General features: G+C 55.7%; 6 protein-coding genes and 1 non-coding gene across 7 annotated transcripts; 4 read left to right on the forward strand and 3 right to left on the reverse strand.

Moving 5' to 3' along the window:
* Positions 1 to 150: 150 nt before the first annotated feature.
* On the reverse strand, positions 151 to 236 carry ACRALDRAFT_t270. Its single transcript has one exon. It is a non-coding gene; the product is annotated as a tRNA-Ile (tRNA).
* Positions 237 to 633: 397 nt separating this feature from the next.
* ACRALDRAFT_1072573 (uncharacterized protein) lies at positions 634 to 1,380 on the forward strand (the record flags this gene model as incomplete). The annotated part of the gene is made up of 2 exons (XM_071017996.1): positions 634 to 1,102; positions 1,178 to 1,380. The coding sequence occupies 2 exons, from the start codon at positions 634 to 636 to the stop codon at positions 1,378 to 1,380; spliced, it is 672 nt and encodes a 223-aa protein (XP_070871741.1).
* Positions 1,381 to 1,456: 76 nt separating this feature from the next.
* Positions 1,457 to 3,346, reverse strand: ACRALDRAFT_2022554 (uncharacterized protein; the record flags this gene model as incomplete). The annotated part of the gene is made up of 7 exons (XM_071020098.1): positions 1,457 to 2,761; positions 2,792 to 2,801; positions 2,872 to 2,926; positions 2,968 to 2,993; positions 3,048 to 3,085; positions 3,141 to 3,199; positions 3,298 to 3,346. 7 exons carry the CDS (start codon positions 3,344 to 3,346, stop codon positions 1,457 to 1,459), a joined length of 1,542 nt encoding a protein of 513 aa, XP_070871742.1.
* A 236-nt stretch (positions 3,347 to 3,582) lies between these two features.
* On the forward strand, positions 3,583 to 6,386 carry ACRALDRAFT_1065774 (uncharacterized protein; the record flags this gene model as incomplete). The annotated part of the gene is made up of 2 exons (XM_071017214.1): positions 3,583 to 4,929; positions 5,039 to 6,386. Coding segments are annotated over exons 1-2 (1,196 nt in total), but the record flags the coding sequence as incomplete, so codon positions are not given.
* A 940-nt stretch (positions 6,387 to 7,326) lies between these two features.
* ACRALDRAFT_1044758 (uncharacterized protein) lies at positions 7,327 to 10,129 on the forward strand. The gene is made up of 3 exons (XM_071015371.1): positions 7,327 to 7,945; positions 8,028 to 8,488; positions 8,632 to 10,129. The coding sequence occupies exons 1-3, from the start codon at positions 7,882 to 7,884 to the stop codon at positions 9,928 to 9,930; spliced, it is 1,824 nt and encodes a 607-aa protein (XP_070871744.1). The 5' UTR covers positions 7,327 to 7,881; the 3' UTR covers positions 9,931 to 10,129.
* Positions 10,130 to 10,375: 246 nt separating this feature from the next.
* Positions 10,376 to 12,256, reverse strand: ACRALDRAFT_2061182 (uncharacterized protein). Its single transcript, XM_071021960.1, has one exon. The coding sequence runs from the start codon at positions 11,917 to 11,919 to the stop codon at positions 10,660 to 10,662; it is 1,260 nt and encodes a 419-aa protein (XP_070871745.1). The 5' UTR covers positions 11,920 to 12,256; the 3' UTR covers positions 10,376 to 10,659.
* Positions 12,257 to 14,684: 2,428 nt separating this feature from the next.
* On the forward strand, positions 14,685 to 19,635 carry ACRALDRAFT_1036675 (uncharacterized protein; the record flags this gene model as incomplete). The annotated part of the gene is made up of 4 exons (XM_071015033.1): positions 14,685 to 15,155; positions 15,265 to 15,474; positions 15,712 to 18,513; positions 19,390 to 19,635. The coding sequence occupies 4 exons, from the start codon at positions 14,685 to 14,687 to the stop codon at positions 19,633 to 19,635; spliced, it is 3,729 nt and encodes a 1,242-aa protein (XP_070871746.1).
* Between the last annotated feature and the right edge of the window lie 612 nt (positions 19,636 to 20,247).

A 20,247-nucleotide genomic window follows, 5' to 3' on the forward strand; every position in this document is an offset into this window, starting at 1 on the left:
CATTTGGCCCATGTCGGTCTGTGGGGGGGGGGAATGTAAAAGCAAAAGCAAAAAAAAAGAAAAAAAAAAGAAAAAAAAGAAAAAAAAGAAAAAAAAGAAAAAAAAAAAGAAAAAAAAAGAAAAAAAAGGAAAAGAAACAAAAGTGAAAGCTGGTCACAGAGAGGCTCGAACTCTCGGCCTTCGCATGAGACTATTCAGTATTAGTACGACGCTCTGACCAACTGAGCTATGCGACCAACGATGGAAACACGGCGGCGAAATTGTCACAATAGACCGATTGCACAGCGTAACGGAATGACACGCGATCGAATGAACAAATTGCGCAGGCAGACAATTGACTGCGTCGATGTGGTTACAGATCTACGAATACGGTACAGGATTTCTGCGGTGATGGATACATATCCTGGATCGATTGACTCTGCCGACTGCCAGGTTGATTACTAAACGTGGCATACGTGCCAGCTGCGCCAGCTGTCAATGATTGGATCCCAGTCGGCTTATCTGATTGCCCAGTCGGATTTTATCCTCACTCTTTATTATCTTTCCGAAAATCCATTTTCACCTACCGCGCCTCACTGTTCTTCGCTCTTTCGACTGTCGCATATCGACTGCTAGCTCTGAAATCACACGACAATGGACCGAGGCTTAGCAAGAAGGCTGCTCGCAGCCCCGCCCCAGCTCCGAACCGCTCTCCTCGCCTCGTCGTTCCCTGCACATGCTCCCCTCCTGATCCTGCCGCGGTACTCGAGCTCCGTGCCGACCATCGCGCAGCCCGAGTTTTGGAAGTCTCTCATCCCGAAACCTTTTCGGCCGGCGGAGAAGCTGTCCAACGACCCGACCATCAGGCGTGCAAAGGCCAACAAGGTCAAATCGAAAGAATGGAACCCGGCAACCTTCTACATTGTCATTTTCCTCCTCATAGGGTCCATGTCCATCAACCACATCTCGCTAAGACAATCGTTCGAAACATTTATGCGCCAATCGGATGTACGAATCGGACTACTCCGGGAGGTCATTGAGAGAGTACAAAGGGGGGAGAAGGTGGACATCGAGTCGGTTCTAGGGACGGGAAACCCGGAAAAGGAAGAAGAGTGGGCCGAAGGTATGATGATACACGGGGTTTTCAGAGAGATTGCGCATGGGTATCACGTCTCTGCTAACGCTCGATGCAACTTAGTCCTCAAAGAGATTGAGCGCGACGACGTGACGCGGAGTCAGCGAAAGGAGCGGTCACGGAGCAGCAGCAGCACCAGCAGCAGCAACGAGCCAGCCACAAAGCCCAAGGCTGAACCGACGAGCACAGCACCGCAGCCTGCCGACTCTACAACCGAGGCGATCAAAACGCGAACACAAGAAACCGGCATGTCGAGCTTCTTCTAGGTTCGCCCATGGGGATACATTGAAACGGCGTAGCATTGGGGAGCCTTCTTCCCCCTTCCCGGCAAAGCGAGACGCGCTATGATAACATGTTTTTGAACATTGCATGGTTGTTCCCCTCTGCGGTCATGTCCGCTGCTGGTGTGGTCGAGACACGGGCGGCGCTCGTGGAAGAAGACTGTCGTAGCTGGTCCACCAAAGCCGGTAGTAGTGTGTCGGTAGAAAACTCCACTCGAACTCTCTGCTCTCCTGTTTGCGTCCCGTCGACGGTGGCATAGAACTGTTCCTCCCCGCGGACCCCTCCGATATTCACAATGGCAATGGGCATGCCGCGCTCCAGCGCCCTCTTGGCCAGCCGCCAGGCCGAGTACGTGGCCAACGACGTGCCGAGCACGAGGAGCTTACCGGCGGCATCGATGGCCTCGTCGGCGGCCGTCTTGACGCTGCCGGCGATGTTCTCGCCGAACATGACGACGGCGGGCTTCAGGATGCCGCCCGTGCTCGTGGGCTTCCAGGCCCCGTCGCGGTCCACGTGGACGATGTGCCTCGAGCCGTCGGGGCCCGGTGGCGGATCGGCGAGACACTTGTGGCAGGCCGGGTACCTGAAAGTTGTGTAGGGGGCGCCCGGCAGGTCGACGTCACCGTCGGGGTTGGTCCGGATGCCTTTGGTCTCGCGTTCTGCCGGGTCCTCCGTATCGAGCGCGCCGGAGGCCAGCACGTCGGTTAGGAATTCGTCCCAGAGAGGATTGAGCCTGGCCAGTTCGCTCTGGAAGGTGTCTCGGGGGTACTCGGAACGGCAGGTAATACAGACGGTGGAGCGGAGGTAGCCATGGAGCTCGAGCGTGGGTAGGGAGGGGTGGGCTTGGGGGTGGAAAGAATCGACGTTTTGGGTGATGACGCTGCGGACAAAGCCCAGGTCGGCCAGGTCGCGGATGGCGTAGTGTCCGGGGTTGGGGCTAGCTTTGCGTAGCGTAGTCCAGCCCAAGAAACTCCTCGCCCAGTAGCGTTTCCTTGCCTCGTGGTGGCCGATGAATTCGTGATAATATATGGGTTTGTATGTCTTGTTCACGCGGTAGGTTCCCTTGAGGCCCCGGTAGTCGGCCAGGCCGCTGGCGACCGAGAGACCGGCGCCCGAGAGGACGACGGCACCGGACGGAAAGCCGGAGGGGGATGGAGCGCAGAGGAAGTTTTGGAGCGATGCGACGGCACCGGGAAAGGTGTTTGCACTTCTCGGCACAATAGTTGGCGGCGCAAGGACGTCTGTGTAAGGTATGCGGACAAGAGGCTTGCGCATTGGAACGGGTGGATGTGAGTTGAGCGAGTTGAGCTGAGCGTTGGCTTTGCGATAGGATGAAGTGATGGTACAGAAATGTGTGAAGAATGTCTATGAATACAAGTCGTCCATATGCAAAACAAGAACCAGGCTTGGAAAATGTCGAATATATCTAGTTTTCGTCTCTTTCTTCTTTGAAGCGTGGTCGCCTTGATTGAGACTCGAGTAAGATCATTGCCGTCATCCTAGTTGATTGCTCGGGTACAAAGTTGCCGACTGCGCCACACAGCACATGCCGGTGTGGCTAGGTATCGTACAAGTCCGGGGTGTCGAAAGGTACGTACTCACTCTTCTACTTCGTGTACTTCGTAGGTACGGTATAATACTCCGTACCTACTTGTATGTGTCGCAAGCACAGGTCGGATGCTTTGGATACTACGAGTACATCTTCAGGTCTAATTACCGTGACTCGTGTAGAGAAAATAAAGACAAAGTTGTTGGTGACAACAACAATTAACACTCGGTAGATGTACTTGCCCGTGGAATGCCCTACTTCTCCGTAGTATCACGAGCTCCGAGAAAGGAAGACACAGAACGGACCCGGGTCTTTTTGTGTACCTAATTAAATCCCTAAAAATTATGGACACAGATGATCCGCTGCGGTCGGTATACAAAATGAACTTTTACTTTGTACATAGGTACCGTACCCCTTTTCCCCGTTGTCTGATTTTCCGTGATCTTATTTATCATTTCCCGCGATCATACGCCTTATTATTTCTCTTTTTCCTTTTTTTTTTTCACTTCAATTCAAGTCTCTATCCAGCTCAATGAGCAACGCGACAATACGTTGTATCTTCAATTGGTTATCCTTTGCCCCAGCCCTTCCCCAGGTACCCCATGTCCTCCCCATCCGGCCAATCCCATTGTGACCCTTCCGAGCTTGGCCACTCGCTACTTTGCACACCGACCCGACCTGTCTTGATGCCAAGAGACAGCAATGTCGGCTGCTCTCATCCATGGGAAGCGTACTCGTTCTAGAGGCCTTTTCACATTCCAGTCAAGGGTTTCACTTGGAGTCGGCAGCCTCCGACGGTCAGTGACAGTGGCTAGAATAAACGTTTGTGCCGCTGGACTCTACACCAAAACACCTCAAATACGCCCACATCGTTGCCCAGCCTCGCATGACAGCCACACACCTAGAAGTATTACTGGTACAACTGTCCAAGCCCCTGCCGCCCGGAACCCCGTCCGAGCACAAAGCCAACTGGATCGGTCCATCTGGAGCCGCGTCCTCCGAAACAAAAACGTCCCCTCCAACTCCTCCACCTGCACGCGACACTCCTCTTGGCCGTGCCAGAGGCCACCTCAACCACATCGGCCGCCCCAATCCTTGCAGGCTGTCTACCGGCCAGGCGCCCGCCGAATCTACCAAACTCGGTCGTCGCCCCCTCCCTCCGCATTTTCTTTTGCCTCTCTATTTCACACCTCGACGTGCGCTGCTGCTACGTGTAATCTTTATCCAACTCGTCGTCACTCTCTACGCCGTTCGTCTCTAGTTCCTCCGGCGGTTTCCCCAGCCAAGACCGACTCCCGTCGCCGATTCACCGTGGCACCATCATCGTCACCGTCGTCGCGACCGCAATCACGACCTCGTAGTGCTCTCACTCACCCGTCTCGAATCGCCATGGCGGGGTCCTCTGTCGGCCAGAAACGTGCGCACGGTGGCCACTTCCACCACCATCACCACCACCATCACGATAACGTATACCTAACCTCGCGCAACAAGAACGATGCCGGCGTACGGATCACAAGGATCGGCCTCTACTCCAACCTGGGCATGGCCATGGTCAAGGGGGCCGGCGGGTACATGTTTTCTTCGCAAGCCCTTGTGGCCGACGCGTGGCACAGCTTGACAGATCTGGCGTCCGACGTGCTGACCCTGGCCACCGTGTCATGGAGTCTCAAGCCGCCGACCGACGCGTTCCCCTCTGGCTTTGGAAAGATTGAGAGCTTGGGCTCTCTGGGCGTGTCTAGCATGCTACTCACGGGAGGACTGTTCATGTGCTGGGGCAGTCTCGTGACGTTGTACGCGCACTTTTTCATGGACCCTGCCTCGGCGGCCGAGACCATTGCCAACATGCACCACGGCCATAGCCACGGTCATGGTCACAGTCACGGTCACGGTCACGGTCACGGTCACGGCCACGGCGCGCCTAGTCTTCACGCAGCCTGGCTGGCGGCCGGGACTGTGGCCGTCAAAGAATGGTTATACCGTGCGAGTACGTCTACACCTGCCTCTCCACCACTTGTCTTCAATTTCTTCTCTACTATTTCCTGAATTCGCACGCAACTTTCGAGCTTCTGCTAACGTCCATTCGTCGAGAACAGCCATGAAAGTCGCACGCGAGCGGAAATCATCCGTCCTGGCCTCCAACGCCGTCCATCACCGCATCGATAGCCTGACGGGGATCGTGACGCTGATGGTGGTCCTGGGCGCGAACATGCTGCACAACGCCGAGTGGCTCGATCCCGTGGGCGGGCTGCTCATCGCGCTGCTGGTCATCAAGGCGGGCGCCGAGAACACGGTCAGCGCGCTGTACGAGCTGGCGGACCGCAGCATCGACGACGAGGTCAAGGGGTCCGTCCGCAAGAACGTGCACCGGAGCCTAGAGGCGCAGGGCACGAGGCACGACGTCGAGGTCCGCGACGTGGCGGGGGTCAAGTCGGGACAGAACTACCTCGTCGATATCGAGCTGGCCGTGCCCGGCGACTGGACGGTGGAGGAAGTGCGGGAGATGGAGGAGGCGGTCCGGACGCAGGTGGGCGGCAAGGTGCGCGGCGTCCGGAGGGTGCGGGTGCGATACGTACCCAAGGATGCGCCCATTGCGCCCAAGTTTGACGAGTACATCCCGGGCAACGTCAGCCCACGGGAGAGCCCGGAGCCCGAAGACGAGCATGACCATGACCATGACCATGACCATGGCCATGACCACAAATAGAATGGACATGGCTAGGGCAGCGGGGCATGATAAGCATTATGAGTGTTCTCGGTTTTCATGGGACGTCTGGGGCGCCCTCCCGCTTCATGGCGGGGCCCCTTGGGGTAAGACCTGCAGGGAACAAAATAGAAGGAAATCGAAACTGGGACTCTGGGCGCAACCAGAGACGACAGCACGAAATGCATGGGAAGGATTGCCACGGGATTAGGACGAGAACGGGAAGCGATGGAACGAAAGGCGTGATACCTGCAGCCACGGGGCTTATATCAGGACGCACTAAGAGTAGCTATGAAGAGAGCGGGGTGACAAATGGGAAGAGGGAGGGAGGAGGAAAAGAAGGACACGATGGGTTGCGTGAGGTTCAAAGGATGTGATGTTCGTCCCCCATCTTCTTCTCTCCCGCTCGCATCTTTTGGGCTTTTACCCCTCTTTTTCCTTCGTTGGCCTGGCCATCCATCCGGATGACCCGTCCCTCCAATTGGCAATCCCTCGGATGCGAGTTTTGGTTAGGTGTAACGAAGAATGGGCGTTCCGGTGTATTGTGAACTCGGTCGTTTGTTGTTTGTCAGTGAGCGGGAACCAGATGGAGATGAGATGAGAATAAAATAAAATAAAATAAAATAAAATAAAATAAAATAAAAATAAAAATAAAAATAAAAATAAAATAAAAAGTCAGAACCACCACTCAGGGTTCTCCAAGGCCAGCGGCTCCACAAAGCAAGCTTCCTCGCTTCGCGTGCTTGGGACGAGACGATGAGCCCGGTGAGGCCCAGGGCAGTGTGGGACAATGCATAATTATGTACCTGATGCGCGTGCGTTGTACGTACATCGTTGTACGTCTCGTCTGTCAACCCGAGTCGGCATGCCCATCAGTGTCTCGCCCGTTCCTCCTACCTATTTATCCTTTTTAGGGTGGTCTAGGCCTTTCTCTAGCTGTCAGGCGTGGGTGAAATGAGGGAGCGCAATATGATTGGTGCGGCTGATTTGGGAAGCCCACGGGGTTCGAGCGCAAGGGCAAAAAGAGTCGGTCCCCATCGTGAAAGGAGTCATGGGATGACCCGATTGGGTTCAGGGAGAAACTGGTCATTTTAGGCTATTATCAATCCAAGACGGGCGAAGAAAGAAGATTTTGTCCTTTTTTTCCTTCTCGAGCTCGACATGAGAGTACGTTGTACGGGGTAAAGGTCTACAACGTCGACGAGCCGTTGAAGCAATGTCCGTTTGGTGGACAAGTCATTTGGCGGTGTGGCGGCCGGTTGAACGGGTCAGGTGAGGTGTTGATGTCGATGGCCCAATTTTTGCATGTACGTTTTATTCCATTTCTCTTTTCTTTTGTTTTCTTTTGTTGTCTTTTATTTTACTGTATGTATCATAGCTGTGTATGTACTTAGTAGTCATAACTAGGGTTGGTTTTGCCCTGATCCCGTTGTACGTTGTAGTGTATTCGTAAAACTCGTATTGCGATGGTCCAGTACCGGTACTGTACATGCGATGGGAATGTACCGTAGATCATCTAGATTGTTCGTCAAGGGATTATGCATTTATTACGTCGACGGGCCCTCATCGGGACGTCAACCACGTTCTGGCCCTCTCTCGTATCTCTCCTGTACGTTACTGTACGTTGTATATATATACTTCTCGGCATATCCGTCTGCCAATATCACGGATACTCCGTTTCGCCTCTTATCGAGGCACGAGACCATCCCGGTAGCACCTACCCATACCTCCTACCTTCTCCACTACCCTAGATTCTTTTCGTAAACCCCCCACGCGTCACCATGATGATGGCTTGTGCCCATTACGTAGATGCTACAAAACAAAAGCATCAGGTGTACGCCGTTAGTATGGGGATTGGAATGCGAACCCCCTAACCCCCTTCCCACATGGGCTTGGTTTTATGTATTAGCAATACGATTCCTTCACCGTTTGCTCGTTCGTTCTGGTTCGTATTTATTTGATTCTGCCCCTCCCCCGCTCTCTTTTTACCCGCGCCCCTTCGTCAGGTACAACACCATCGTGACTATCGTGAGAATTTCGGAAGCGAAGTTTGTAATTTATCCGGCCAGTCATTGCATACCTTGGCCACTGTGATCAGAGCGTTCATAGCTCCTCTCTCCCCCCTCCCGCCCATCCACCTCACCACTAGACAGTTCATATCGTTGTCCAAAGCATCCAATCCCTTGTACGACTACTGCTGCTGCCACCATCACCACTCATAACAGCCTTGCGACCATGGCCCAAGGCGAGGGAGGTCCTCTTTACCTTGGGTTCGACCTGTCGACCCAACAGCTCAAAGGTATGTAGGGGAGCTACGCATCAGCAGCTTTCGAGTCTCAGAGGGACTCCCTTCATCTCATACGGTTTTCTGACCTTCTCAGCCATCCTCGTCCAATCCGACCTCCGCGTCGTCTCCGAAGTCAAGGTCGACTTTGACGCCGATTTCGGTTCCAAGTACAAAATCCGCAAGGGCGTCCTCGTCAACGAAGCCGAAAACGAGGTCGTCGCCCCCGTCGCCCTCTGGCTCGAATCCATCGACCTCGTCCTCGCTCGCCTGCGCGACGCCACCCCGGGTGGCCTCGGTCGCATCCGTGGCATCAGCGGCTCGTGCCAGCAGCACGGGAGCACCTACTGGAGCCGCGACGCCGAGTCCCTCCTCGCCGGACTAAAGTGGAATGAGAAGGACCCCAAGGACCTTGTTGATCAGCTACAAGACGCCTTCTCCCATCCATTCGCGCCCAATTGGCAGGATGGCAGTACCCAGTCGCAGTGCGATCGCTTCGATGAGGCCTTGGGAAGTGCACATAGACTGGCCGAGGTGACTGGCAGTTCTGCTCATCATGTATGTTTTCTCATTCCTATCCTTTTTTTCTTCTTTTTGCTACTACCATCTCCTCCCTGTTCTTCCCGCGATACCCACGTCTCTCGCAGGAGGACGAGACCGACTGGTTGAGAGAACAGTCCAACTAATGTTTTTTTTTCCAGCGCTTCACCGGCACCCAAATCATGCGCCTCCGCGAGAAACTCCCCAAGATGTACGCCGCCACATCACGCATCTCCCTCGTCTCCTCCTTCCTCGCCTCCATCTTCCTTGGCTCCATTGCTCCCCTCGATATCGGCGACGTCGGAGGTATGAACTTGTGGGACATCAAGGCAAAGGCCTGGTCCGGACCTCTGCTCGCCCTCGCGGCCGGTGGTGAAGCCGAAGCCGCCGGCCTGCGCCAGCGGCTGGGAGAGCCTCGCCTCGACGGAGGTGGCTCCATGGGGCCCATCGCACCCTACTTCTGCGCTCGCTACGGCTTCCACCCCGACTGCCAGATCGCTCCCTTCACAGGCGACAACCCCGCCACCATCCTCGCCCTCCCGCTACGGCCCCTCGACGCCATCGTCAGCCTCGGCACGAGCTCCACCTTCCTCATGATCACCCCCGTCTACCAGCCGGACGAGTCCTACCATTTCATGAACCACCCGTGCACCCCGGGCCAGTACATGTTCATGTTATGCTATAAGAATGGCGGCCTGGCCAGAGAGGCCGTCCGCGACCGTCTACCCAAACCCCAGGGCCCCAACAGCACCCCCTGGGACAATTTCAACAAGTGCCTCCTCGACAAACCCGCCCTGGACATGCCCGTCGATGACGAGGGGAACCCCGTCGGACCCAACCCCAAGGCCAAGATGGGCCTGTACTTCAATCTCCCCGAAATCGTCCCCAACATCCGCGCCGGCACGTGGCGGTACACCGTCGCTCCTTCGGGCGACCTTTCCACGCTACAGGAGTGCAAAGAACAATGGGATCCAGAGGTCGAACCTCGCACCATTGTCGAGTCGCAAGCCCTCTCCATGCGCCTCCGCTCCCAACCCCTCGTCGAGCCGCAAGGCCCTCCCTCTCCCACCACCACCACCACCTCCTCCTCCGCCTCCTCCTCGGACAAGTCCAAGCTCCCTGCGCAACCACGCAGGATCTACCTCGTCGGCGGCGGTTCCCTCAACCCGGCCATCGCGCAGGTGCTCGGCTCCGTCCTCGGCGGCGCCGAGGGCGTCTACCGCCTCGACGTCGGCGGAAACGCCTGCGCCCTGGGCGGTGCCTACAAGGCCGTGTGGGCCCTCGAGCGGCGCGACGAGAAGGAGACCTTTGATGAGCTCATTGGCAAGCGGTGGCGCGGCGATGAGGCTGTCGAGAAGGTCGACGTCGGCTACCGCCCCGGCGTCTTCGAGCGGTACGGCAAGGTCCTTGGGGCTTTCGAGGAGATGGAGAACCGCATTCTCAAGGTTGCTAGGAACTAGAGCACAGAAGACGGCGTGTGGAGGGAATTGCTGGGGCTAATGGGACGGAGCATGGATGTAATTTTTTAATAAGGCCTTGCTAATTAGAAATTAGATTTCTTTTCGCTTCATTCTGGTTTCTGATGACAAAAGCAATGCTATTTTCTTATGCTTTACTTGAGGAAACCAATCAATCTCATTCACATCACATGGAATTACAAGAGTTATCAAGACTAATGCTCATATTCTTAGGGTTGAAGTTTCTCGTCTCCCAGGCCTGAACTATCATGTTCCCATCAACTCGTCAGAAGACTCGCTCACCAAGTTCCCCCAGAACGCAGAACAAGGAGAAGGAAGTGTAATAGGAAGCATGATGACGAGAGATGACACCCATGCCGTCCATCCCAAGATGTGAGAAAACCCATAACCTCAACTCGTGGAGCTGCTCAGTCCTGACTTTTTTCAGTGATGCGTTTTTCCTTATCCGTAAACCCCAATATCACCCATCCATCTGGGAAGAATCCATGTACAAAGCAAATGGTTTCAGTTAAAAGCAAACAAAAGAAGCGTGTCGAAAGCTCCCCGCGGGAAATGTTACCTCCTACTTGCCTGGTCTGGTCGACGCCAACCGCCAGAATTCATATCGTCTAGAATCGATGAAAACCTCGGTGTTGACGAAAGGGAAATGAAAACTGACGACAATGGACGACGACGACAGAGACTTGGGAGGTAAAGTTCCGTCCTCTGAACTTAGATCAGAAGCGCAGCGGCGGCGAGAACGATGGCAGAGCAGAAGTAAGCTCCGCCTCCGACACGGAAAGGCTCGGCGCCCTTCTCACCACCGGAGACAAGAACGGGCGCCGTGGTGGTGCCGTTGGCGAAGGGCATCATCGTACCGGGCGTGCCGGTCGAGAGCAGCGTGGTGATGGCGGTGCCGTTCGCCGTGAGGAAGACGGGAACAGGCGTGACCTTGTGGCCCGAGGTGCCGGTCAAGGTAACCGTGGTGTTGCGCTGCAGGGTGCGGGTGACGGTGACCAGTTCCTTGCTGAGCGCAACCTCGGCGGTCTCCTGCTCGACGATGGAGCCGCTGACGGTGGCCAGGATGGTGCGGGTGACCATCTCGGTGTGGGTGATGGTATGGTACTCGGTGATGGCGACGACATCGCTGGGAAGGATGGAAGAGACGGGCTCCGTGACGGGCGAGAACTGGGTGGAGGTCTGGGTGTCTTCGCTCAGGGGCGAACCCGGAGTGCTCTGAACTGGGTGAACAGTGACGGTAACCTCGACCTCGGTGGAAGTGTGGGCCAGAGTCTCGGCAGAGCAGTCGGTCATGGCCGAAGTCATGGTGCTGAACTCCTGCTCCTGACCAAAAGACTCGAAGATACCACTGCTGGTCTTGACTACACTAGCAGTAGGAGTGATGGTCTGAGTTACGGTAATGTAGACCGTCTCGGCCATGTCACATTCCTCGCCGGAATGCTCGGTTGGCTCGGGAAGGATGGTAGTGTAGATGGTGTTATCCTGCGTGACATGGACGGTAGTGGTACCACCGAAGACAATGGTGGTCGACTCGATCGCAGCGGCGGCCTCAATGTTGGACTCGACAGAAGGATAGTCCTCGGTGACGGTGCGGGTCAAGGTGACGGTAGGGGTGAATGTCACCGTCGTCTCACTCCAGGTCGCCTCTCCGCCGCCGATGACGGTACCATCGAATGCATTGGCAGAGAGAATGGCCGTCTCGGTGGGGCCCGAGATGGGATCCTCAGTGACAGTCACAGTGGCAACGACAATAGACTTGGCATGTGCCAGGCTGGCGTCCTCGTGGTGAGCGACGGAGCTTCCCACGACGGTCTCCATGATCTGGGCGGTGACAGTCTCGATTTGGCTGAGAGTCGAGGTCGAGGTAACGACTTCTTCGACGTGGTTACCGGTTCCACGAAGAAAAGGGGCAGTGCGGGTGGCATTGGGGAAGCCGTAAGTGTAGTTGCCGACGTTGAGGGCGCGGACCATGAGCTGGGCAGCATCGAGCTCCTCAAGGGGAGTGTTGTCAGGAGTATAGGCAGGAGACGTGGGAAGAGCTGAGTTCACGTCAGAGGAGTGCCACTTCAGAAGAGTATGGGATATAGGGCGCTTGACGAACCGGCGATGATGAGTCCAACTGCAACGGCAATCATAATGAGCATCTCAACAATAACCGTGATGACACTGCAACGGAAGATAAGATCATCCATCTTCCGATGACGACGACGACGAGCATCATTCGCCGAGAGACCCTTCTCTCCCTGGTCAGGAGACTGACCTATTCCCGTTCCGTAATTCATCTGTTGCACTCGAGAATCACTATAAGAACGGGCCCAAGGGAGAAAGAGGAAGACGGGACTTACTTCCGATGGCTCACCCTTGAGTCAGGTTACCTTTGAGCTGCCAAAGAGTGCCTTCTAGTTTCGGGTCAGCAAAGGTCTGAGTTGTTTTCCAGGGGAGAGTTGTAAATATGTGGGAATCAGATGGTGATGGGAGATGAGGTTCAGGTGCTTAGAAGCAGCAAGCAGATGCCCGCCTTCATGTAACCAGCACTGAACAAGGCAGGCGCGTGGCTAGCAGGAGCAAGCAGAAACAACAAGGTGAAAAGAGCAATATCCAGCATCCCAGGACTGAGCTATGTAGAGTGTGTTGCGGACTGTATCAAGATAGAAGAGAAGACTTACGAGTAGTGCAGTAGCAATAAAGGACCACTATAACAATGGCCTTAGCAAAGTGATGGTGAAGTTGTATGTGATGGTGTTGATGAAAGAGGGTGAATCAGTGAACGAGTGGAAAGGTAACAAGAGGGGGAGAAGAACAGAATAAAGAGAGTGGTGATGGAGAAGAAAGAGAGAGAGAAAAGAGCCAGGAGTGAAGATAGGTTAAGAAGAGGAGAGAAATAGAAAAATAAGTCAGTGTGCCGAAGATAGGGCCACACACGGGGCAGAGAGCTGATCATATGACTGTAGCTCTTTGGTTAAACTGACGGCAGGCGCGCACTTTCCTTAGAGGAAAAGGGGAAGGAGCACAGAGGAAGGATGTTATGTTAACGATGAGTGACGAAATCAAACAGCGTATGTTAGACATCAAAGCAAGTGAAGGAGTACAGAGGGTTCGTAACACGGTAAGAAGGTATATGAGGAGGGAGAAGGAGGTGCAAAGACAGAGAAGAGGCATATCAAGTTGGAAGACGAAACACATCATGTGTAAAGCATAACCAAGGGTATAAGTGAAGTGGCTGTTGTGTATATCATACATGCCATGAGAACAACTGTCAACTGATACCCGATAATAGGACGGACGCGTCGACGATCCAAGATTGCAGAGAAACCAGTGGAGTACTGAATTGTCCCGGGTTGTTAGAGTAATCACAAAATAATAGGCGTTGGATAAGAAGTGGACGTGGTTATGGGAGTATGTCATACTGAACCGTGATATCCCCATCAGACCGAGGTCATTGTTTTCTGCAACTGTCCATTTTGTACCTAGACTAAAGGGCAAGGCGGGAAGCTGGGATCTTGTCTGTTCATGTTGAGATGGATATATTTGCTTCTAGACTGGCTGTTTCTCCCTGAGCTATTCTCCTGGTCCCAGGATAACCAAGTGCGAAAAAGCAAATTACAGCAAAGTCCTGGCTGGACTTAGCTGACCCATCTCGCCTGAAGTTCGCCTTCTCATAACGGGCCAGGCTACTTGTCAGCTGCTTTATCTCGGATGAAAAGACAAAAGGGCTTCCGGGGTTTTCAAGATCGTCGCAGCCAGTTCTATGACTTCTTCGGCTGAAAGGTCCGAACAGAGCATGGATTCATGCTTGAGCCTCTTGTCACCGTCGTCCTATGGCTCATGGCGTACATCCAAGGGGGTTTAGCATGTAGTGGGAATTTAGGGGTTGAAATGTTATGGGCGAGTTGTCGAGCGTCCATGATCCTGGGATAGAAGTTTCTAAGTTCGATTGAAAGTACCGGTATATGACATAGGTCGCCCCGGGACATGGAACGTTGAACTGGGAATGCTTGGGCGGTCCTGAGATCGGGGTGCGGTTGAGGTGAAGTTGAAAGCAGGTTGCATCTTCCGAGGTTTCTGCTTTGCCACATAACAGCCCAATGAGATATATGCACTTAACAGCCTTAGGTAGTGCGGAGAGGGAGGGCTGGGAGCTTGGACCAACCAGCCCGCGGTGGCCCGCCCAGCCACGCGCCGCGGTCGCGTCTTCTAGGTACTCTGTGCTCTGTACCTTACCCGACTTACAGTATGGATACAAGTACCTGTCAACTTCGTACTGTAGTAGTGTATTCGTAGTACCTTGTCGCAATATCGCGGAAAGCGCAACCCCCCAGCACACCAACCAATACGTGCAACAACTACGTATTACTATTGTGCCGCCCTCGATTTCCCTCCTCTCATCTATTCCTTCATTATCCCACCTCGACCCCCGCCCGCCATCTAATCTTCCCCGTCTCCCTCTCAAGGAGTTCGATCTGTCATTTCTCAAAACCTTTTGTACAGATTCTCTACTCTGTCAAGTTTCTTTTTCCCCACCCGACGCGAATGCCATTGATCAACACAACCTTGGATACCACAGCTCGCATGACCGTCTGAACGACCTGCCTCCCGTGCGCACCCGACAATCAACGCTCGTCCTGTTACTGGTGTCCTAGAGGGCCATCTTTCTGAATCGAAACCTTAGCTCGCCTCTACGCCTTCTTCGAAATTTACATTGTACGATCAGGCGGCAACGCGGCGCGCGGCACCCAATGGCGCGTCCACGTAGACGCGGCCGCGAAAAGGCCGCTGAGCCCGAAGAGCCGGAACAAGTAGAAGTGACGGAGGAGCAAGGCCATGCGGAAGAACACGTCGAGGAGGAGCAACAAGGAGAAGAAGCCGAACAAGACGTGGAAATGCGAGACCCCGCCCCCGAACACGAACCGGCCGTGTCAGGCGAGGTGCTGAGCTTGAAGTTCGACGAGGAATTAACCTGGAGACCGGGCAAGCCCATTCCTCTCCAGACCCTTCTCGATCGATTGGAGCGGCTCTCCCAGGAACTCAGCGGCATGGAGCAGGACCATGTCGACCTCGATTCCCTCGCCAACGTCTCCCATGCCCTCGGCCAGCGTAACCTGATGACCCACAAGGACCAGGGCGTCAAGGCCTACGCCGCTGCCTGCATTGTCGACATTCTGCAGCTATCTGCCCCCGACGCCCCTTTCACTTCGGACCAGTTGAAGGTTGGTCCGCTCCTTTCTCTGGGAATGCTTGCATTTGGCTCGTTCAACCCCCCATCGCCCTCCCCAGGCCTAAGCTGACTGACTGGCGGACGTCTGTCCGGCTTCACAGATTTTCTTTACCATGGTCGTTTCGCACATTTTCCCTAGCCTCGGCGACCAATCTCACCCGTACCATAACCAACACAAGTACATCCTCGCCTCCTTGGCCGAAGTCCAGAGCATTCTTCTCATCAACGACGTCGATGGCGCCGACGACTTGCTCTTGCGTCTCTTCTCCACCTTCTTCGACACCGCTTCCGGCACCGGGCTCGAACAAGGAGTGGCCAAAGACGTCGGTGCTTCCATGACCGAAGTTTTGGTCGCCCTTATAGAGCATTCCAGCGGCGTGAGCCCCAAGATCATCGAGGTCATCATGGCCCAGTTTCTCCGCGCCGCTCCCCCCGGCGGTGCCCATGCCCGTGGAGACCGCCCTGGCCACCACGCCACCCAGCAATCAACCCTTCTCCTCAAGTCCGAGCCACCCGCCTATCTCATGGCCAAGGAAATCTGCAACCAGTGCTCGGATAAGATGGTGCAGTACGTGAGCCAGTACTTCAGCGACGTCATCATCGACGCTTCCCGCTTCGCCGTCAAGCCAAACGGGCACCGCCACGACGACGAGCACGACGACGACGATGGACCCAGGGGTCCTACCGAGGCCGAGCTGAGGGAGTTGAGGAAAGCCCATCTGCTCATCAAGGAGCTATGGCGCGCCGCCCCAGACGTCCTGCAGAACGTTATCCCTCAGGTCGAGGCCGAGCTGTCCGCCGACCACGTCGAGCTGCGCCAGATCGCCACGGAAACACTGGGAGATATGATCGCCGGTATCGGGGCGGCTGGCCCGCCTCCCGCCCCGATCATGGACCCGGCCGCCTACCCCCCGCTGCGCTTATCCGACCACGACCCCGACGCCACAACTGCGACCAGCGTCCTTACCACCCCTCTATCCCCGCAATCCTTTGCCCAGACCCACGCTGTCGCCTATCACAGCTTCCTCGGCAGGAGGCAAGACAGGACACCCGCCGTCCGTGCCGCCTGGACCACCTCGGTTGGGTATATCCTCTCGACCTCCGCAGGTGGCATTGGTCTGAGCAGGGAGGAGCAGGCCGAGCTGATCCGGGCCCTGGGGGACAAGCTCAACGACAGCGATGAGCGGGTCAGGTTAGCAGCCGTCCAGACCATGGAGCTCTTCGGCTTCCGCGATTTCGTCCTAAAGCTTGGCCCAACCGGCGGCATCGACAAAGACACCTCCATACTCCGTAGCCTGGCCGATAGGTGTCGCGACAAACGCCCGGCAGTACGCGTCGATGCCATGACTTTCCTTGGCAACCTCTGGGGGGTCGGCGCTGGTGAGCTGGCTAACGGCCAAGACGTGGTGATGCCTCTCAGCGGTATCCCCTCGGTCGTGTACAATGCCTGGTACGCCAACGATCTAGAGCTGAACATCCTCATCGACCGTGTCATTTTTGAGTGCCTGCTGCCGCTCTCGTTCCCCCCCATCAAGAGCAAGGGCGGCAAGGCCTCGGCGAGCCAAAGCCAGTCGACCAGCACGGGAACTGTCTCCGACCAGGACCGGATACGCACCGAGAGGATCCTGCTGCTCGTTCAGTCTCTCGACCCACAGGCGAAAAAGTCCTTCTTCACCATGCAGGCCCGCCAGCCGCAGTTCGCCGGCGTCTTGGAGGCTTACCTGAAGCAGTGCGAGGCGTATAACGGGGGTGTCATGGACGGCGCCGGCCCGAGGAAGACGGCCGCCCTGGAGAAGACCATTCAGTACATTGCCCAGTTCTTCCCTGACGCGGCCAAGGTGAAGTCGGACCTGTACAAGTTTGCCAAGGCGAACGATCGCAGGAATTACCAGCTCATCAGGTTCGCCATCGGTCCCGAGAATGATTACAAGACCGTGCGCGGCGGCATCAAGGAGCTGGTTAAGCGCATGCAAGGGGCCCCCGTGGCAAGTGCCCTCGACACCCTCATCCCTTTCCTTTACCGCTCGGCTTGCCTCGTCTTCAACCGAAGCCATCTCTCCACCATTCTCGACTACTCCAAGGCCGATAAGGACGGTTTCGGCTCGGTTGCCCACGAAATCCTACACGAGATTTCTCTACGCAATCCCCACATGTTCAAGACGTTTGTCGGGGATCTCTGCAACGACCTCGTCCAACAGGCGCCATCCGAGTACAACGAGAACGACCCGGCGGTCGTGGATATCCTTCGGGCCTGCTCCGCCTTTGCGAGGAAGTACCCCGACGAAATCCCCAACACCAAAGAGTTCGGCCGCGCTCTCACGAGCTACGCTCAATTCGGACGGCCTGTCAAAGCGGCCAAGTACGCCATCAAGATTCTGCTTGCCAAGGGGGACAAGCAAGGCCTCGTTCTGGCCACGTCGCTGTTCGATCGGATCATGACCAATTTCGAATACGGCTCGCCCTACTTCCTGAACAAGCTACAGTGCCTGGCCCAACTCTACCTACAGGCACCCAAGGTGACGGAGGCTTCGGACCAGGAGATCATGGACATGGCCATCCAGAAAATTGCCCGTCAAGTTCGCACGGACGCGTCCGACAAGGACCCCGACTGGGTAGACGACGCCGACATGGACGAAGAGCTTCGCGCCAAAGAGCTGTCCCTCCGCATTGCCGTCAACCGAGTCCGCAGCGTCGAGGATGTCGAGGAGGCCAAAGTCCAGGCTGGCCCGGTCTTCAAGCTGCTGATGACGCTCGTCACCAGGCAGGGCGAGTTGTGCAAGGAGAAGGAAACTCCCAACCACCACAAGGCTCGCCTGCGCCTCCTCGCCGGCCAGCTGGTTCTGAAGCTGTGCACGCAAAAGCACCTCGACGCTATCTTCAGCCACAAGGACTTCCATAACCTCGCCTTCATGACGCAGGACAGAGAGCCTGCCGTCCGCCGCGGCTTTGTCGAGAAGCTCATGAAGAATCTCGTGCTCAACCGACTCCGCTTCCGCTTCTATACCATGATCTTCCTGACGGCGTACGAGCCCATTGCCGATTTCAAGCAGCACATTGAGACGTGGATCCGATCACGGGTGCAGTTCATGCAATCAAACGGAGAAAAGAACAACATGGAGGCGCTCATCGGAAGGCTAATACCTCTGCTGGCGCACCACCCGGACTATAGTCCGGAGATGGAGCATCTCGTGGACCATGCCCGCTATCTTGTCTACTATGTCAGCCACGTCGCAACCGAGGACAATCTGGGATTGATCTATCGCTATGCCGAGCGTGTCAAGCAGACACGTGATCTTCTTAACCCGGAGAAGAGCGAGAACATCTACGTCTTGAGCGATCTCGCGCAGGCAGTGATCAGGAAATGGCAAGCGAAAAAGGGCTGGAGTTTCCAGGCGTATCCTGGTCGAGTGGGCCTGCCGCTGGGTCTCTACGCAGCGCTACCGAGCCACGACGTCGCCCAAGAAGTGGCGAGGAAGATCTATATCCCCGATGGGATCGAGGACAGACTGGATGAGGTTATGAGGTCGGTCGACAGGAAAAAGGTTAGCCATCTTCCCTCTCGAAGAAACATAAGATAATGATGTCCACTTGTTTTCCCGTGCTTTGTGGCGCATGCTAATACGAATCCCACCAACCGGCAGAAGCGCAAGACGACTGATGATCGCGCTGAAGGCGGCTCTGCAACGAAGAGGATTCGTACCAGGGAATCCAAATCCCAGACTGCCAAGACGGCCTCGGCGTCGAAGAAGAGCAAGCCGGCGGCCAAGCCCAAACCAAAAGCAAAATCTAGCAAACCCAAGGCGCCAAAGGAGCCGGAACTCGACATCAACCCGGGGGAGCGCCGGCGAAGCGCCCGCAGCAGGAAGAGCACGTCTGCTTACCAGGAAAGGAACTCTTCCGAAGACGACGCCGAGATGTGGGAGGGTGTGGCGGAGTGGGAGTACGAAGAAGAAGATGACGAGGAAGAAAATGAAGGCGAAGGCGAGAAAAGCGCGGCAGAAGGAGACGACAGCGGCGAGGCTTCCGGGCAGTCTGGGGCAGAGGAGGAGGCGGATAGGATGCAGGAAGACGAGCCAACATCGAAGAGGGATACGAATATTGCGGAACCCAAAGCGACAGAGAAGAAAGCCGACGGCCGAGACGATGACGAGTCATCCGTCTTGTCCAGGCCCGAATCCTCTGTCCTGTCGGAACCGCAAGACGAGGGTGAGGAGGCAGATGGGGAGGACGAAAACGAAGAGGACGACGAGAGCGCATCGCCCACACCACGGACCCGGGCGACCGGCAGAAGGGGCCGGAGGGCCGGGGCAGCGCAACAGAAAACGTCGGCGGAGCTTCCGTCGCGACCGGCCGTCAAGAAGCCGCCTCCCGCGAGTAAGAAGCGGCAGGCTTCCGGCACCGCTAGGACCCGGACGAGGGCATCCAGGTCGGCTGCTCGGGAACCCAGCGACTCGGAGTTTGACGGGGATTGATTTTCATGTGCTTTGGTATTCGAAGAGTTGGAAAAGGAGGGGGGGAGGAAGGAACTGGGGCTTTTGGTTTTCCCACTCGTTTGACCTCATGGTAACATATTTCTATGTCTATCTTTCCCTCGGCTATTGCTCGATTCATTCGTGGCCAGATGACCTAAATAAGAGCGGGGCGTTTTCCTACGGGATGGTCTTTCAGGATGGGGAGGTATTTGAGGTCCAGTCTGAGGAGAGCCACTGTGTGGTTATGCGTGCCTTTTCTTGTCCCGTCCGTTTTGGCTCGGATGGGGCGCGTCTGGCTTGGATTGTCCTACATATGTTATGCCAGGAAAGCAATGGGAAGAATGAACGCAACGGAAGGGGGATCAATCCTGAGGCCATTTCCTATGCCGAGGCAGAGACTTGGATAGCCGGGCCCAGCTTCTTGGTTTTCGTTATCTGGGCGGATACCCTGCTAAGCAGTTTGGCTGGAGCGACATGGTTAGCAAGCAATGGTAGCAGGGAGATGGGCACGCTTGGGTGTTCTGTAGGGAATCCTGATGGTTCCTGACAATCACGGCGATCCCATGCTAGACTGTTTGGGTTTGTGCACCGGTGGGGAAACCAGAGGGCATC

Source organism: Sodiomyces alcalophilus (genome assembly GCF_042370955.1).
Source record: "Sodiomyces alcalophilus JCM 7366 unplaced genomic scaffold ACRALscaffold_8, whole genome shotgun sequence".
Taxonomy (NCBI): Eukaryota; Fungi; Ascomycota; class Sordariomycetes; order Glomerellales; family Plectosphaerellaceae; genus Sodiomyces; species Sodiomyces alcalophilus.

Bases quoted from the DNA above. Each gene is read 5' to 3' on its own strand.
- ACRALDRAFT_2061182 (XM_071021960.1), bottom strand. From the start codon at position 11,919: ATGGTCCGCGCCCTCAACGTCGGCAACTACACTTACGGCTTCCCCAAT.
- ACRALDRAFT_1044758 (XM_071015371.1), top strand. From the start codon at position 7,882: ATGGCCCAAGGCGAGGGAGGTCCTCTTTACCTTGGGTTCGACCTGTCG. The intron at 7,946-8,027 runs GTATGTAGGGGA...TGACCTTCTCAG, and splicing joins GTCGACCCAACAGCTCAAAG to CCATCCTCGTCCAATCCGAC. The intron at 8,489-8,631 runs GTATGTTTTCTC...TTTTTTTTCCAG, and splicing joins CTGGCAGTTCTGCTCATCAT to CGCTTCACCGGCACCCAAAT.